Source organism: Mirounga leonina, unplaced genomic scaffold (genome assembly GCF_011800145.1).
Source record: "Mirounga leonina isolate KUSES-001 unplaced genomic scaffold, KU_Mleo_1.0 Mir_129, whole genome shotgun sequence".
Taxonomy (NCBI): Eukaryota; Metazoa; Chordata; class Mammalia; order Carnivora; family Phocidae; genus Mirounga; species Mirounga leonina.
In genome coordinates, this window is record NW_023270323.1 from 13,205,231 (window position 1) to 13,223,867 (window position 18,637).

The window sequence follows — 18,637 nt, forward strand, 5'->3', positions numbered from 1 at the left end:
TGGCTGATACTAATCAAATAACTATATTCAAAGGCATGGCCAGTTAGGTCAATTATGAACAATCATATTATATGTTTCCTGGTCAAGGTCTTGATAACTAAGAATTATACCTGAAAAGTTGTAAAAAAACTTTAAATATTAAAATCACATGACTTTTTTTAAAACTAATTTTTACATGCATTTGTACCCACACAGTATTTCATGGGCTGGTAACTGCCAGTGCTATTTACAAGGCTGCCTTACACAGCCCCCTCAGAGAGTCTTTCTCTTCCCTCTGACTGCCCTCCATGCAGCACATCATGGGGCCCAGGGCCTGAACACAAGATCAAACCAGGAACAACAAAGGTGGAGTCATCTCTCCTCTCACTGCCCTACCCAGCCCCCAGGGCTGACAGGGAGGTGGGCCACAGAGGGTGGGAGGGAGACAGATACTCATCCTGGGCTTCCCTCCCTTCAACAAACCACTGATCACTCAAGAGAAACAGAACAGAAAACCCACAACTATTTTCATATCTCATCTTTCACTTTTTGTAGAGATAATCTAATTTTGTGTGTGGTCTCAGGTCAACCGAGGAAAAATAAAGCAAAAGATCACACATATTTCTAACATTTTATAAAATGAAACGGTGTTAAAATTCTAATTATAAAGAATATAAAAATGTGCCCAATATGTTTTTTTTTAATTTATTTTTTATTTTTTTTAAAGATTTTATTTATTTATTTGAGAGAGAGAATGAGAGCAAGAGAGAGCATGAGAGGGGGAGGGTCAGAGGGAGAAGCAGACTCCCCGCTGAGCAGGGAGCCCGATGCAGGACTCGATCCCGGGACTCCAGGATCATGACCTGAACCAAAGGCAGTCGCTTAACCAACTGAGCCACCCAGGTGCCCCATAATGTTTTTTTTAAAGAGGACAATAGTGTATATATGAGTATATACAGATATAAAGTATCTCTACAAAGACTGAAAGATGAGATATGAAAATAGTTGTGTTGGGATCGGAGACTTAAAGGTGATTTTCTTCTTTTCAAAATCCAATTGCATCCTTTTTATTTATCTTCCTCCAAAAATCAATCTATATGGTCAGTTGTGTGATACTGACTGATCAGGATGCTCCCTTTACAAACTCTAGAAAACAGTCATATTTTCATATCTGAAAGAGTTTTAAATTACTTACCAGCTTAATGTTCTAAACCATGGCAGGTCGTAAGAGCGATAGACTCTATAACCTATTGTGATAATTTCATGGAAGCATTTCACTTGGATGCCTAGAACCTGAAACCAAGAGAACACATTTACATACATCTCTTAGTGTTTACATTTGTGCTTCATCATTTAATATGCAGCTTGTTATCATATGTATTTTAAAAATCTTTAGCTTACCCATTTCTAATTATTCTAAATGTCGGTAGCAAAAATTGAATAGTCAATGCTTCTAAAATCAAGTGATATTTCAGAGGGGTAAGCAAATCAATGTTTTATCCAAAAAGTGAGAGCTCCTTCCTAGGGTAGGAGCGGGCACTGTAGCTTAAAGTTTGAGGGATACAGTCTGGTTGGTCACAGACTAGGCTTTATCCCTCGTTACTACTTCATTTCTTGAGTTCGTCCTTCTTAAGATGGACGATCTTTTTGTGCATTTTGTTTCTTTAGTTACCCTAGGAAAACGACTGAATGTGCAAGTTTGCTTATATATATTTAACCATACATCCTGGCATGCTTTCCAAGGATACAGATACTGTCAGAACAAATGATTAAAACACCTTTCCCCTGTCACCCAGCAGGGTTTGGGCATGATCTTTTCATTCTTCCAGCTGTGCCAACTCTCCCATAGCCAGCTGCATAGATCTCTCATCAATCCAAGTGGTGCTACATTGGCAAATTATAAAACAGCCTTCTACATGTGCAGCCACTTCAGCCAGTCAATTGATTCTATGCAGTTTCGTTTGCACAGTGTCCTATGTACATTCATAATAAACGGGTTAGGGGCGCCTGGGTGGCTCAGTGGGTTAAGCATCTGCCTTCGGCTCAGGTTATGATCCAGGAGTCCCGGGATGGAGCCCCGCGTCGGGCTCCCTGCTCAGCGGGGAGTCTACTTCTCTCTCTCCCTCTGGCCCTCCCACCCCCACTCGTGCTCTCTCTCTCTCTTGCTCTCTCTCAAATAAATAAAATCTTTTTTAAAAATGGGTTAATATTTATGAATCCTTTTTTGATGGTCTACTTAACAGTCCTTCAAACTGTTGTATCCACCACCAACTTGAGTATAGGTAATCCCTGAGGATGTAGCATCATATTCAATGCTTGGCTTAAGTCAATTCCAAGACTCAAAGAGCAAGTGGCAAGTTGAACACTTATTACCATGAACCGAGAGACTAAAAAATCTTTGTGAATATAGCAGACTATTTCAACCTCTAGAGAGTATACCCAAGGGCTTGGTCTTGTATAGCTCTGGAGCTAAGAATGGATTTTATATTTTTAAAAAGTTAAAAACGAAACCCAAACATGATGTGACAGAGAAATATGCGGTTCCTTAAAGCCTAAAATATTTTTACCTGCTTCTTTACTTAAAAACCTTACCAAACTCTGCCCAAGAATATACTTTGGTATTTCTTTTTAAGCTCTCCACAAATTAGCTTTCCCAAAGCTACTGTTCAGGATATTCTTAAGTTGTATTTACATGTCCGATCACATACTTAAAGTAATTGTGTCCCTTCAGCCACATGATAAGGAAATATTAAGCCAAACTACTATAGTTTTCTTTAAGAAAAAGTCATTACTGCTTTATAACATAAGGACAAGAAATTCAAATAGTGTCTTTCAAATAAGCTTTGAATATGTCAAAAGTCATTTTTTAAAACAATCACAGAGGGGCACCTGGGTGGCTCAGTCGTTAAGCATCTGCCTTTGGCCCAGGTCATGGTCCCAGGGTCCTGGGATCGAGCCCCGCATCGGGCTCCCTGCTCGGCGGGAAGCCTGCTTCTCCCTCTCCCTCTCCCCCTGCTTGTGTTCCCTCTCTCGCTGTGTCTCTCTGTCAAATAAATAAATAAAATCTTAAAAATAAATAAATAAAACAATCACAGAATGGGGACAATGCTAGATGTTAAAATAAAATGGCAAAGCCATGCTATTTATAGAACCAAGGGATTTTAAAATATCAGATGCACTGATGCAATTTCTATTTGCTAAATGAACACATTTGCTCATGGTATTTTACTGAGAGGGTGAAAACACTACTTTTAATAGCACACACATATATATTTATACGATTATCAACTACAGTTTGCAAGTAGAATCAATATAGCGCTACTGGGAAAAGAGAAAACGAGGGATTCAAATCAACAGAGCTAAAATCCTTAAAATGTATGTATATCTTCCAGGCTGGGTGATCACACAGAAACTGATATTCCAGGCCATCAATACTGGTAGCAATGCACATTGGTAGGACTCTGTTGGCCCAATAAATGTGTTAAGAGCCTTTAAAACAACAACCAATACGTAAATGCCTACTCTGCTAGTTACTGAGGATTCAGAGAAATAATACCGGACATCTGTCTTCAGAGAGGGCTAGTCTGTCAGGGAGGACAGAGTGGCTACACCACCACGTGGAAATAGGCACATGGATGAAAGCACGGCCAAACAGAACACCAACAAAGCAGGCACTGGGGACAGGCTGCAGTGGGGACAAAGGAGAAGGATACACAGAATCACAGATACAGGAGAGGAAGAGGCATGTTAGGGAACTACAAGTAGTTCAGAGTTGCTGAGACACAAAGATGGAGGTGAGAAGCAGAGAGTCACAGAATCACAGCAAATGGTACAAAGGACTACACAAGAGTTCGTGCTGGGGACACCTGGGTGGCTCAGTCGGTTCACTGTCTGCCTTCAGCTCAGGTCATGATCCCAGGGTCCTGGGATTGAGCCCCACATCGGGCTCCCTGCTCAGTGAGGAGCCTGCTTCTCCCTCTGCCTGCCGCTCCCCCTGCTTGTGTTCGCTCTCTCTGACAAATAAATAAAATCTTAAAAAAAAAAAGGAGTTCGCGCTGATCACTAAAGGACATGATCAGATATATGTGTTGGGGATAAGAGAGGTGGAAAGAATGGACTGGAGAGGCAGCAAGAGTAGAGACAGGAAGGCAGGCAAGATACCACCATCTGGTCGAGTGTAGATGAATCTTTAACTGGGCCAGCGGCAGAGGGGGGTGGTATAAGGAGTAAGACATCGAGGAGATAGAACTGGCTGGATTTGGTGGTTGAGGAAATTGGGGGGCTAAGGGTGACAGGGGAACATGGAATAAGACTAGGGAAGGCTTTTGGGAAAGTAGACAGATTTATGCAGAATGACTGGGGATGGAACAGAATTCAGATCTGGGTATGTTGAGTTTGACTATGGATGGTATCTATGTGTTATCCAAATAAAAGTGGCTATTTTCACTTTGGGAATCTATTTAAAGAAAATAATCCTGCATATGAAAAAGCTTTACATTCTAATATGTTCAGGATAGTGTTATTCACCATAAAGAAATACCAAAACATAGCCTGAATGTCTGAAAATAACACAGTAGTTCATAACTTATGACGCATTTCATTCCACTGAGTCCATGAATGTGTTAAAGCTGATGGGGTGGCGGGTGGTGCCTGGGTGGCTCAGTCGGTTAAGAGTCTGACTCTTGGTTTCGGTTCATGTTATGATTTCACGGTGGTAAGATGGAGCCCCACATCTGGCTCCGAGGTGAGTGAGAAATGTGCTTCAGATTCTCTCCCGCTCCTCCCCCTGCTCCCTGGCACACACGCGTGCTCTCTCTTTTAAAGATTTTATTTATGGGGCGCCTGGGTGGCTCAGTCGTTAAGCGTCTGCCTTCAGCTCAGGTCATGATCTCAGGGTCCTGGGATCGCACCCGCATTGGGCTCCCTGCTCAGCGGGAAGCCTGCTTCTCCCTCTCGCACTCCCCCGCTTGTATTTCCTCTCTCGCTGTGTCTCTCTCTGTCAAATAAATAAAATCTTTTAAAAAATAAAAAAGAAAAGAAAAGAAAGATTTTATTTATTTATTTGAGAGCGAGCGAGCATGAGCAGGTGGGGGAGGGGCAGAGGGAGACAGAGAGGCAGACTCTCTGCTGAGCAGGGAGCCCGATGCGGGGCTCTATCCCAGGACCCTGAGATCATGACCTGAGCCAAAGGCAGACACTTAACGACTGAGCCACCCAGGCTCCCCTAAAAAAAATTTTTTTAAATGAAGCCGATGGTTGTAACGATGGTGGAACAACACAAAACACTCAATATAACATTTAGTTTAAAAAGCAGGATACAAAAGTCTAATCACATTATGATTACAACTATGATTTTTAAAACATAAAAAAGGGATAAAAGAAAACATATTAAATAGCAGTATTAATTGGGTTTTGGTAGTTGATGATAGGGTTAGGGGTGAACTTCAAAAAATTATCAATTTCCCAAAGTAATTTTAACACTCTTGTATAACTCTCGCATGTGAAAAAATAAACTATTTAAAACTGAATCATATAATGTAAATAGAAACTTAGAGGAGTTTCCAAGAAGATGAAGGGGGAACCTCTTACACTATCTGCCTTTAAATCAAATTATACTTTAGTACCTCCATCACGTAGAAAGTATGATTGCAAGTTATGAATGCAACAACTAAAAAAGTATTTTAAGTAGCAGGCTAAGGGAAAAAAGCTCCTTTTATTTTAAGGAACATCTTATTATTCATTACTCATATTATGAGTTCCAATTTAAAGTAGTAGCTTTCATTTCCTAGAAATAAGTTTTTAATAAAACGCTCTTGAATTAGTCATTTATGAGTGCTGATATTGTAGGGCAAATGCAAGCTAGAAATGATGCATACTTCTCAAAATATAAATGACCTAGTTAGGGATATGAATATAAGTAGGACTTTAAAACACATAAAAGTAGTATCACTTGAGTACCGACAGTGTGTGCATATGTGTAAATCCATCCACATTTCCTTAACATGAATTATCATAAATACAACCTAAGTATGTACACATGTGTACCCCTGTGCATGCATGTGTGTGCACGTGGTACAATGAACTTAAATAAGATCAGTAAGTTTAAATCTACTTAACTAGATCTTTTTTTTTTAAGATTTTATTTATTTGACAGAGAGAGAGAGAGAGCACAAGCAGGGGGAGCAGCAGAGGCAGAGGGAGAAGCAGGCTCCCCACTGAGCAGGGAGCCCAATGCGGGACTTGATCCCAGGATCCCGGGATCATGACCTGAGCCGAAGGCAGACGCTTAACCATCTGAGCCACCCAGGCGCTCCCACTTTAACTAGATCTTTAATATTCTTAGCTGACTAAGCTCACCAATGAAAGGAAGAACTTGTAACAAAATGGTATTTTCTTCTCATGGTAGAAAAAATGAACAAGAAAGCCCAAGCACTTTAGGTATACTTATAGTTCTCTTTTTAAAAATCAGAATCCAAATATGCAAGGATGTCTTTAAAGGTGTTTTGAATTTTCTCATAAATGAGTGATTAAAAATTAGCCTTTATCCACAAATTCTGGCCTGAGTTACCACATCAGTTTAGTCTGGAGAACAACGTAACTTACTCACAGGAAGCCCACCAAGCTGGCCTGAGTCTGTGTATTGAGGATGCTCATGTTCTTTGATGTCTTAGCTCAAAAGTACCTTCTAAAGGCAAATAATAATTTAAACGATCCCCAATATTTTCAACGGCTCCCCAGTGCTTTATAAATAAATCCCAAGCTTTTTCACATAGTATTGCAAGGCCCTCCAGAATCTGATCCCCAATTATTTTCCCAAGTTCAAAGGCCCTGTGCTCCAGGGGAAGGGCATCACCCGCCTTTTCTTGACACATCCAGCCATTCAAACCTTCGCTCACAGTGCTCCCTCCACCCTGATATACCCTCAGGTCCCCTGAAAGTTCACCTCCTCCACCAAGCCTCACCAAACTGTCTGCCATCACCCAGTCCCTTGGCCCCCTGGCCTGCCACTTAGCACACAGCACTGAAAAGTGCTCCGCACACACTCACTCCTGAAAGGCCCAGATTCTGAGGCCAGTGGTAGTCGCTGGCACTCATCGTCCTCTGCGGGTCCCCACTGAGAAGACCAGAGGTAGTCTCTTCCCTGGGGTCACAACTGAACAATGCTCACACCGGCCAATCTGGCTTCTAGGCTCAGCATCTTCTGCCCTCGCATTAAAGTGGTCCTATCCCTGATCCACTGTTCCTTTGTAAGAAAAAGTTCTTTCTCATGTCAGCAAACTAACAGAACACAGAAAGTGATTTCTTATTCACCACTGTTACCCTGATATCCCCAAGGAAGTACAAAATTAACGAGGGGACAAAGGGGACGTGAAAGGGCTTTATGGCACTAATAAGAGCTGCTGTAAGTGCTTTTAGCAGGTGATGGGATTTTTTTCCCAATGGTGTCTAATTTCACTTCAGAACTTATTTATTCTTTTATAGACTGAAAGGAAAACCACATCCTATTGCCCATGCTCGTCACTGTGAACTGGACTGAGCATGGAGGGGAGCAGACAGGTCAGACAGATAAGCATCTAAGTGGGCAAGAGCAGCCAGAGATCTGGGTGGTGAGTGCGAAAGAGGCTAAACTAATGGAGATAAGATGATGAAAAGAAACAACAAGAAAGAGGGACATGCATCTCACTGAGAGCAGGCTCTCCCTGCACCCTGCTGTTAAACACGCTCAGCACCCACTAAGGGCTTGATGAATCTGTTCAACAAGTGCATTTCTCCTTCTCACTCCCACCACTTTGGGCTTCAAATGTTTCATGCTTCTTTGGGTATCAAGGCTTTCACACCCGGGAATCCTCTGCTGTGACCCTCCTGCTCCCAAGCTCCCCCTCTCACCTCACCTGCTCAAGCTTTAAACTGCAGCACGCGTGCGGGGCAGAAGACCTCCAGCAAGTCTTCTGGCTCCCCCACTTGCCCTCACAACATCTTATTCTTTTTTTTTTTTTTCAAATGCTTACTGCAGTTTGTAACTATAGTTCTGATCAGTTCTTTAAAATGTAGATAGTAAACTCCCTGAGGGAAGAGACGAGTGTGCTTTTCTTACCAACCCCGTGTCACACCCCAGAATCAGGGCGATGCCTGCCACAGAGCAGGCATCCTGGAAGTATGTGCTAAACGAATGAATTAAAAGCTTAAAATACCTGTTTGGCTTCATGCCTTGTTAGACTTCCCATACACAACAAAATCCCAAACGCCAGATTGGCTATAGCTTGCTTCTCTGGTCTCATCCCTAGGTACCCTCCAAATGCACAGCTTGCAAATCCCCCAACAAACCACATTCTCTCATTACCTCCATGTCTTGCTTCTGATGTCCCCACCTTGGAAATGCCCTCCCCTGTCCAGTCCCTTCTTCAGGACTCAACGTTGACATCACCTCTTCTGGAAGTCCTCCCTGTTCTCTGTCAAGCTAGATTAGATACTTTTTTTACCGTGCTCAACCAACAAGTTCTATGACAGCACTCACCCACTTATTTACTACACTATTTATTCATATAGTTACTTCTATGTCTCTGCCATTAGATTGAGTTCTTTGAAGTGAGGGATCTGGCTAATAGTCCAATATGATAAAGTCATGTGTGTGTGAACTCATTAGCAGTATCTAATGCTTGGCAAAATGTATTTATTATGCATACTTGGTCTCTGCGGAGTGAACACACTGAATGGCTATTTTGCAAACAGAAAAGATTGGTCCAGGTCATTTCATGAACTAGAAGATGCTTAAGGGAACAAAATTCGCTGTTATCAAACCTTCTTTGAATTACCTTCTTTTTTATGACAGGCTCAAATTACTTCAATCACATCAGTGCTGAAAAACAAAGCAAGAGATACTCAGGGAAATGTGAAACACTTACAAGAAGCATCAGCATAAAGGATCCCATATAGATGATCAGGAAAAACAATGAAATCATAGTTAGAGTAAGAATTCCACGAATCCACCAGTTTTTCCACCTACAAAGAAAATGTTTTTAAAGTTAGTATTTAACGTATTTTTTTCTTAAAGTTTTTTGTGTGGTTTCAGTATTACCAGACGCATACGGATTTTCCCTAACTCTACTTGAAGAATCCCTTACTTCACCTTATACAATAACAACAAAAATGAAAATCAAACAAACGGCATTTGTTCACTTACTCAGAGCTAAATTAAGTGTAAAAATTATATTCCCAAAGAAAGAAATGAATTTTTATTCAAGTGTGATTAAGGATGAATCACCAGGTCAGGCAGTGTGATGGCCAATGTGGCTATGTGCACGTCCCAACCAGGGTCATTCAGAAGGAAGAAGGCAGGTGCAAAAGCCCTCTGAAAAGACGCTCTATCCTTGAGGGTGGTAAGAAAAAACAATAATGATTTTAAGGTGGTTGAGACAGAGAACACAGCCTTCTAATGAGAAAAAGTAAAAAAAGTTTAACACAGAAGTGAAACTGCACAGCACGGTGATTTCAGTGAAGTGAAGAAGGCACGAGAAGGTCAGTCATGGAGGCAAGACCAGACTGATGGCCACTCCTTCTAGTGCTCAAAGTGTGCTGCTGGCTCTCCTCGCTTACGGACAAAAGTGCTTCCTCAGCCTTGGGCCTTCGCTTGTTCCTTAGAGCAGAGCTGCTCTGCCGTAGGCCCAGCTAGACTGAGACTGATCTCCCTCAGTCCTCTGGCTGCCAGTCAGGGCCGGGGTTTTGCCCCGTGGCTCTCCCACTACACCCAGGAGACTCAGGCTTCATCCCCAGCATACTTTACAAACATTGTCACTCTCTCTGTGGCCAGGTCATGAAAAATGTCCTGTGTAAAACTGAAAGGATTCTAATAATACCTATATATGGATGATATTTCTGAATCTAAAATTTCTTCCCCCTGGTTTTATTCATTCTACACTGAGCTCACAATAAAGTTTTTCTTTAAAACTTCTCTGATTTCTATTAATTCAAATGACAGCACTGAGATTATGTTATAAAAGATCTGGGTTCACCTTAAAGTATAGTAACAGATATGTACTGTGCTCTAAGGACAGGCCTTCATTCTCCTGTCTATAAAAAGAAGTATCTGCTGACTTCATCCATTTATCAAATACTGATTACATTCCCTGCTTTCAACCACTCTCCTACACAGTCTAGATATTTCTTTAATATCCCTTTTAGGATATCATTTCTGCACTCAAGATCTAAAATGCCAACAACATTAAGTCGCAACTCTTTCATCTAGCTTCCCAGGTTTTTCATGAGGTAGTCAAATTGTACTTACCCAACTTTATTTCCCTCTACTGTGTAACAAACTATATAGACTCATAAATTTCTCATGAGACTGTAAGTTTTAGAACTGAACTGAAGTGAGCAGAGAGTCAAAAAATGCTATGGCTGAAAGGTTCCATTTATAACTCTCTGTGGATTAATGAATATATTGACTGGGAACTGGGCTAGGTCACAGAGCTAGTCAGAGATAAATAAAGGACCAAAAGCCAGTCTCCTGATAATAATTCTTCCCTGTTTGCAGGAAACCCAGAAGCGTATTTCGCTCTCCTTCATAACTGATCCTCAGACTTGGAATTGTTCAGAACCTACAGAAGAGGACTCTACGTAAGTGTCAGAAATCAGTCTCCAGGCGGATGTTGCCAAGGTCCATGTGTACCTTTGTTAGATGCCTGGCTTTGAACTTCAGAGGATGATAGCTGCTGAGAACCAGAGACCTTAAACAGAAAACCTACTTTCTTCATATCATCCAAAAGTTCCATGGTAACTGAAAACCTGAGCACCTCAAGGAACATATCCCATCTGGTTATCTTTTATATGGCTTTTTCCCCTCCCAGAAAAATTCCCCTCCCCCAACAAGGTCAAAGACTTAATTCCTTTAATTATTCTAACGGATTCCCCAAATCTCCTAAGAACACCTAATACAAAGTTAAGCACATAAAAGAACATTGATGCAGTAACTGAAAGTCATCTTTTAAAAGAGAACCACTAAATTCAAAACAGAGCATGATATGAGGGATAAAAAAACATTGTTATTAAAAACCAGAGGATAGCCTGATTCTGATTCAAAATTCTTGATTTATCATGCTACCATGATCACATTAATAAAGTCTTCACTTTGAGTCCAAGTCATCACCTCATGATTGCTTTGAAAAAAGGAACTCAGAATCAGTAAAGGAGAACTGCATTCAAGTCTCATGTCTCCAGGAGCTACATTGAGATAGAAATGAGATTTCTAAAAAGTATATAATTAAGCAGTAGCCTTAAAAGTGATTATCGAAAGTGGTTATACACTTATTGCTCAAATCGTTCATGAGATGTACAATGTTTTACTGTTACTATAAATATTAAGTGGTTTTTATTTCAAAAGTAATGACAAGGTTTAAAAATAATTATTTTCCTTGTGGCACAAACATCATGAGTCATCAAGAACCTGGGTTGGCAAGGCAGTTCACCTGAGCCAAGAATTGGTATACAGAGATACTCGTCAAGAATAAGCAAGAATTTTGTGGGCCATCTGGCAAAGAGAAGTTTTGAGAAAATTCATCTATCAGCCTTTGGAGGAACTGGACAGAAGTGTGCAAGTTCCTGAGAGAAGGAAAATGCATCATACAGTATAAAAGCACCGAGTATAAGGCTATGCCTGGATGTTTTCCTTGGCTTCTCAACCTCAGTGTTAGTAATATTTTGAGCCAGAGAATTCTTTGTTGTGAAGAGCTGTTCTGTGTACCGCAGGATGTTTAACGTCCTCCCTTGGTTTCTCCCCACTACATGCCAGTAACACTATCTCTCTTGACCACCTAAAATGTCACAAATGATCACACGCCACACGTCCACTGGTGCTGTCTGGGGCGTCAGGGCATTGCCCCTGGATGAGGACTACTAACTTAGACTGATAGTTGAAGAAGAGCTTCACTAACAGACAAAACCAGCCTCAGCTGGTTAATGACTATTCACTCCCACAGACCCACACACAGGTCACAAAACAGACTGGGACAATTTGCCAAGTGACTGAAAACCGTCAGGCCCCTTCCAATTTCAACAACTTATGCTTTGTTTGATGTTATATACTAAAGACTTAAAAATGAGCATAAATCTTAACCTCGCTACAAAGCAAATGTTTAATACAGAGTTGTTTTTAATCATGAAAATTTGGAAACCAGCTAAATGCCCAGCAATAACCGTTTAGTTGAGTGAATTGAACTATCATGCAGTCATTAAAAATACTTAAGTAATTTAATGATGTTCCTAAAACCGCAGAACGAAAATGTAAATAGAAAGGTAGGAAATAGTACAATGCTATTTTTATATTATATAGCCCCCCACATACACATATATACACAATGCACAAGAAAAAAAAAGCTTTAAACAGTAGATATCAGAATACCATAAGTAACAATTTTTGGGGGGGAGGATTACAGGAGTTTTTTTCCCCTGCAATTCATGTACTTTTTAAATGTAATTAGTATTTTTAATCCCATGTATCTATAACTTCTAAATCTTTGTAAGACAGACCATTTTGGTTACTAGCTTAAAAAGACCCTAAAATAAGATAGATTTTGAAATATTCATGTAGCCTTTAGGGCAAAGTTTGAGAAGATTGAAACTGGTTATATTATTATTTATTTATTGTTCATTTTTAAAAACCAATTCTTTTATAAAGAGAGCACAATACCTACGGTCACAATGTGGTTCTATCACTTACTAACTGCATGACCCCTGACATAGAACATTTCTGTGCCTCAATTTCCTCATTGACAAGACAGGTTTACATAATTGAACCTGTGTTACAGGGTTGCTGTGAGAATAGTCAGTATGTGTGAAGTACCTGGAGTAGTGCCCAGCACATTGCATATGCTCAATAAATATCAGCTGCTATTATTTGCTATTGTTACTTTACACCAGGGAAAAAAAAAAACCCAAACCTCATTATTAAGGAAAAATCTACTATAAATGACATATAGGAATCCAGCATCATTCTTATATAACAATAGAAAAAAATTTCAGATCTGAGATAGACCTGATAAGATTTTAAAGCAAACATATATCTGTGAATGAGGTCAGAAAAACTGAGATCAAGAAGTATTAAAATAATAATCAGGTTTTCAATAATGAACAGCAGAAAGTTTTTCTATTGGTTAAACAAATATGAAAACTTCTGTTTGAACCAATTTATTTTAATATGGTTATCTGCTAGGAATTAAAAACAGAAAAACTTACATTTATTAGATATGACTAACCAGTGTTTTTTGTTATGACCTATGGGTAGTAAAATCAATTAAGTCACATCCAGCATTTTTGTTCAATAATACAGAAGAGCATCAAACAAAAGAAATTAGAGAGTATCACACATAGTAACAGCAAGAACTGTTTCATAATATTTTTGCCACAGTTAAAACACACATTTGTGTGTCTCTTGGGATTTGGTGTGAAATGTATCTCCTACTGTGTGTCACGGTCAAAAAAGTTGGAAAAGCATTGTTCTACACCAACATTTAAGATTTCACACATTAATCTGGATAAAAGCTTATATTTATTTTGCTTTTAAAAATTTTCTAATTCATATCAGTAAAGCATACCATGGACAGCAATATGAGAGTAGCTCAAATTTGGTGGTGACCAAACATTCAAAACTATAGCAAACATAAAATAGTAAAAGGGTGCAGAGCTTTGGCTGATAATTTTAAACTCAGTTAAAAGAAAAAAAATGACCTATTTCCATCTGGCATCTGAAAAACAGGGAACAGAGAATACGGAATTTTCTTTATTAGATGTTCCAATACATACCAGAAAAGGTAACCTGATGTGGTAAATCACTCAAGAAATCTGACAAATTAGGGCAACAGTCCCAGGTCTGCATCTTCCTAGCTCTGGAACCTTCCCCAGTTAACCTCTCAGACTCGGTTTTCTCGTACTTCACAAGACTATAAGGATTAAATGAAAGAATGTACATCAAGCATTTACTACCATGCCTCACATATGGTGAAAAAGTATAGCCTTCTTCTTTCACAGCTCCAAAACTTAGAAAAAATGAGATTTATAACATCAACCAGCATAACCTCAAAACTTCTCTTGAGCACCCATTACAGTCATCTTCATCCAAACATACCTTGAAGATAAACCAGATAGTGCTTTCTTGAGGATCTCAGGGGTTCTATCTGAAGACGGTGGAATTTCTGGAATATCAGAATCTGTTCTGGAATCCAAATCTCCATATCTGTCGTCAATATCTGTTTCCTAAAATTAAAGAAAAAGGAAGATCACTTTGCAAAATTGAAAAAGAAAAAAAAGCACATGCTTGCCAATGCATTTATTTATTGTTCAGTGTGTCAAATCTCAGTTATGTAACTTGAAACAAAGAAAAACTATTAACCTGGGCGCCTGGGTGGCTCAGTTGGTTGGGCGACTGCCTTCGGCTCAGGTCATGATCCTGGAGTCCCAGGATCGAGTCCCGCATTGGGCTCCCTGCTCAGCAGGGAGTCTGCTTCTCCCTCTGACTCTCCCCCCTCTCATGTGCTCTCTCTCTCATTCTCTCTCTCAAATAAATAAATAAAATCTTTAAAAAAAAAAAAAGAAAGAAAAGAAAAACTATTAACCTGTCTTGAATAACCAAGCACTGTTGTACTTCCCTGTTAGGAAAGTTTGATGATCTTTGCTAAAATCTATCAATATAAAGGATTAATTTAAACAAAAGGCACAAATAGAAACTTCCTATAGTATCTAAATCAGAAACTTACCAACAAGAATCAAATGTTTGTTGTTTTGCTACTCAACTGGGAGAACATGGTGTTAATTCCATGTAAATTCTGATGAACCGTGCACAGTCCCTTTTTATTTGATTACAATCAAAGCATCAACAACAAAAGCAGAATCTTACACTGGCATAGCATTTTACTTAATATACATATATATAATATATATATTATATATATAAGTATTTTCACTTCCCTCATTTTTATTAGATCCTCAAGAGACAATCTCAGTGAAGCAAGGCAAACAGACATTATCATCTCTGTCTTACTGATAAGTAATTATGATCAAGAGCATTTGCTTTGATGGTAATATTTTTCATAAAGTTATTTAAAACCCAAATTGCCTTCTAAGAGTACATGTACAGGAGCTGGGTGTGTATGCTGGGGCCTTTAGACAAAGATGTTCACTGTGGAATTTCCAGGGATAGAATGGCCAAGGAATTTTAGGAATAGAGCTGCCTGGGGAGCTTGGATGGCTCAGTTGGTTAAGCGTCTACCTTCAGCTCAGGTCATGATCCCAGGGCCCTGGGATAGGGCTCCTTGCTCAGTGGGGAGTCTGCCTCTCTCTCTGCCTCTGCCTGCCACTCCCCCTGCTTGTGCTCATTCTCTGTCAAATAAATAAATAAATAAAACCTTAAAAAAAAAAAAAAAGAACAGAGCTGCCTGATGTTGTTTTAAAGTTGTTTGTTCTGCTGTAATGTGTCTCCACTCCTATGTCTTTCCCTCTCCTACACCCACCGCCCCCCACCCCCAGCAACCTAAAGAGTGCTACACATAAATGTGCTTTGGGAGAGTGGTTTATAGAGGGGGAAACTGAGGCAAAAGGGGCTGAACTGAGGAAGAAGAGAATATTTACAGGAGGTGAATGCAAGTAGAGGGAGCACTGAGCAGAACATTGGGCCAGAAGTGATCCTAGGAATGAGAGTGCCTAGGAATTCAGAATGTTCAGGAATCTCAAACCCAGCTCCATCCCTATGGGCAACAAAGTTCTGGTAAATTTCATCACTCCTTTTACCTGTTTTTTTTCATCCATTAAATAGAAGCATTTAATATAATGCTGAGGCCTTAGTAAAGTCAGAGTAGTAGTAAGCTATGATTATGATTGAACCAAGTCTTCCAATTCCTCATTAAGTAGCTTACCAAATAAAATTTTAGCCTTGGGGGAGTATTTTCAGTTTTCATAAAGCAATAATAAACTTTTGTTTACTAACCATAACTTTGTTATTAAACAATTATTTAATTAAATGTGTCATTATACCAAAAATGACAAATGAAATAGACATGCTGAATTCCCACTGTGACAGAATCAGTTGTCCCCAAAGCAGCTTAAACAGAGAGATGCTGACTAATAAACCACCAGACAGAACATCCCCTGAAAATCTCAGGGCACCTGCTGTGAGTCTGACTTGCCAGCATATCTTTGACATCTAGAACAATGGAACACATCACTTTTTTTTTTTTTTTTTCTCCGCTACTCTTTTTTAACCTTCACTAACCCCGTGTTGTAGGCATGGTGTGAGAAGTAGTAGAGATGGTGACTAATGGACGTGGCTCCCTAAGGCAACATCACCATGTTGCCAAAAGAGTACTAGACTAGGAACCAGAAGTTACCAGCACTAATTCCACTTCTACTCTATTACTGTGATGAAAGGCAAATTACTTAGCCCTTTGGTTAAGAAACTCCGCCTTTGGGCGCCTGGGTGGCTCAGTCGTTGGGCGTCTGCCTTTGGCTCAGGTCATGATCCCAGGGTCCTGGGATCAAGCCCCGCATGGGGTTCCCTGCTCTGCGGGAAGCCTGCTTCTCCCTCTCCCACTCCCCCTGCTTGTGTTCCCTCTCTTGCTGTGTCTCTCTCTGTCAAATAAATAAATAAATCTTTAAAAAGAAACAAACAAACAAACTCCACCTTTGGTTTCCCCATAAAATAAAGCACTGGACTAGAATACAAATTGTCCTCCTCCAAACACTAACTCTCTCAGCAAGCCGCTTAAATTCTACTTGGCAATAATGGTGATGTGCACAACCCCCCTCCCCATGCACACATTCTCAAAATAGCTGCCCTGCTTTTATTTTTATGATTTAAACCTCTGATTTCTATTGTATACCTTAGAGAAACACAAAATGAAACACTTAAGATTTAACTAGGCTTCTTCAATTCTGTTCTAATAACTAAAGAATGAAAGATAATTCTAAAATAATGACCTTTTAGAGCAATGTTACTCAAATACTGCAGTGAATAGTAGAGACTCTTGTGTTGCTCTATGTCTTGTATGGATCCTCTGTTACAAAGATACCAAAACTGGCAAAGAAAATGAATGTGATTGGAGATCCTGGGAAAGAAGGAAATACTATAGTGGTCAACTAGAGCCATGAAGCATGGTGCCTACTGAATGAAGGTACTTAAAATGTTTAAGAAAACCAAATTCAGGGCTTCTTCTCAAGCCTGTAATTTAAAGATGATGATCCTCCACTTTTCATCTTAGGCCCTGTTCTCTTTCATCCCTACCAGGTGATCCCTTGGTAGCTTGCCTCTTCATCTCTCTGTGAACTCACAATTCCCAATAGACCTGCATGTCTAGCTTCCAACATGCCATTTCCTGGTGGGTGGGCTTTCCATGAACATCACCTGAAATTCAACATAAGCAAACTGACCTATCTTTTCTATACCAAACCTGCTACCCCTTCTGTATTCCCTATTCAGGTAAAAACACCACCACCAAAACGGTTCAACAATTAACTCAGGTTTGAAACTTGGCTATCAACTTAACACCTGCACGTCCTTTGACCAAAACTCATTCAGTTAGGACCAAGCCTGTCATTCATCTTTCCCCCCATCTCCATCCCCACCCACTGCTCTATCCTTGCTGAGCATCATCCTCTCTCACGTAGCTCATCCCCCTGCCCTAATTCATTTTTTTAAAGATTTATTTATTTGAGAGAGAGCGAGAGAGTGAGCATTTGCACAAGCAGGGGGGAAGGGCAGAGAGAGAGGGAGAATCTCTTTTTTAAGATTTTATTTATCTGAGAGAGTGAGCATGAGAGATAGAGACAGAGAGAACACCAGTGGGAGGAGACGTGGAGGGAGAGGGAGAAGCAGGCTCCCACTGAGCAGGAGCCTGACACGGGACTCGATCCCAGGACCCTGAGATCATGACCTGAGCCGAAGGCAGCTGCTTAACTGATTGAGCCACTCAGGTGTCCCGAGAGGGAGAATCTCAAGCAGAATCCCCGCTGGGCATAGAGCCTGATCTCAGGACCCTGAGATCATGACCTGAGCTGAAATCAAGAGTTGGATGCTTAACCAACTGAGCCACCCAGACGCCCCTCTAATTCATTTTCAACATAAAAAGAATCTTTCTAAACTGCAAATCTGATTTTATAATTTTTTATAGAAAAATTTTTTCTAATTTTTGTAGAAAAAAAAATTCTACAGCCTAAAAATCACCAGGATAAAGTCAAACTACTTAGCATTGCTTTTACTGTTTTTCATGATGGGACCCTGCTCTTACAGCCACAGATTGATGACTCCCCAGTTTTCACACTCAAGAGAGTGCCATACTTAACAGACACATGAAAAAATGTTCATCATCATTAGCCATCAGGGAAATCCAAATCAAAACCACACTGAGATACCACCTTACACCAGTTAGAATGGCGAAAATGGACAGGGAAAGAAACAACAAATGTTGGAGAGGTTGTGGAGAAAGGGGAACCCTCTTACACTGTTGGTGGGAATGCAAGTTGGTACAGCCACTTTGGAAAACAGTGCGGAGGTTCCTCAAAAATTTAAAAATAGAGCCACCCTATGACCCAGCAATTGCACTACCGGGTATTTACCCCAAAGACACAGATGTAGGGAAAAGAAGGGCCATATGCACCCCAATGTTCATAGCAGCAATGT

General features: G+C 40.2%; 1 protein-coding gene across 1 annotated transcript in view; it reads right to left on the reverse strand.

Annotated features, from left to right (window-relative positions):
• The window catches only part of CDS1 (CDP-diacylglycerol synthase 1), a 65,754-nt gene that overhangs the window by 35,491 nt on the left and 11,626 nt on the right, over window positions 1-18,637 (reverse strand). Inside the window, exons 2-4 of the mRNA XM_035004610.1 lie at window positions 14,096-14,223; window positions 8,883-8,979; window positions 1,175-1,272 (exon numbers count right to left, since the gene is read on the reverse strand). Of these exons, the coding sequence (XP_034860501.1) occupies window positions 1,175-1,272; window positions 8,883-8,979; window positions 14,096-14,223 (323 nt within the window). The remainder of the gene's footprint in view (window positions 1-1,174; window positions 1,273-8,882; window positions 8,980-14,095; window positions 14,224-18,637) is intronic.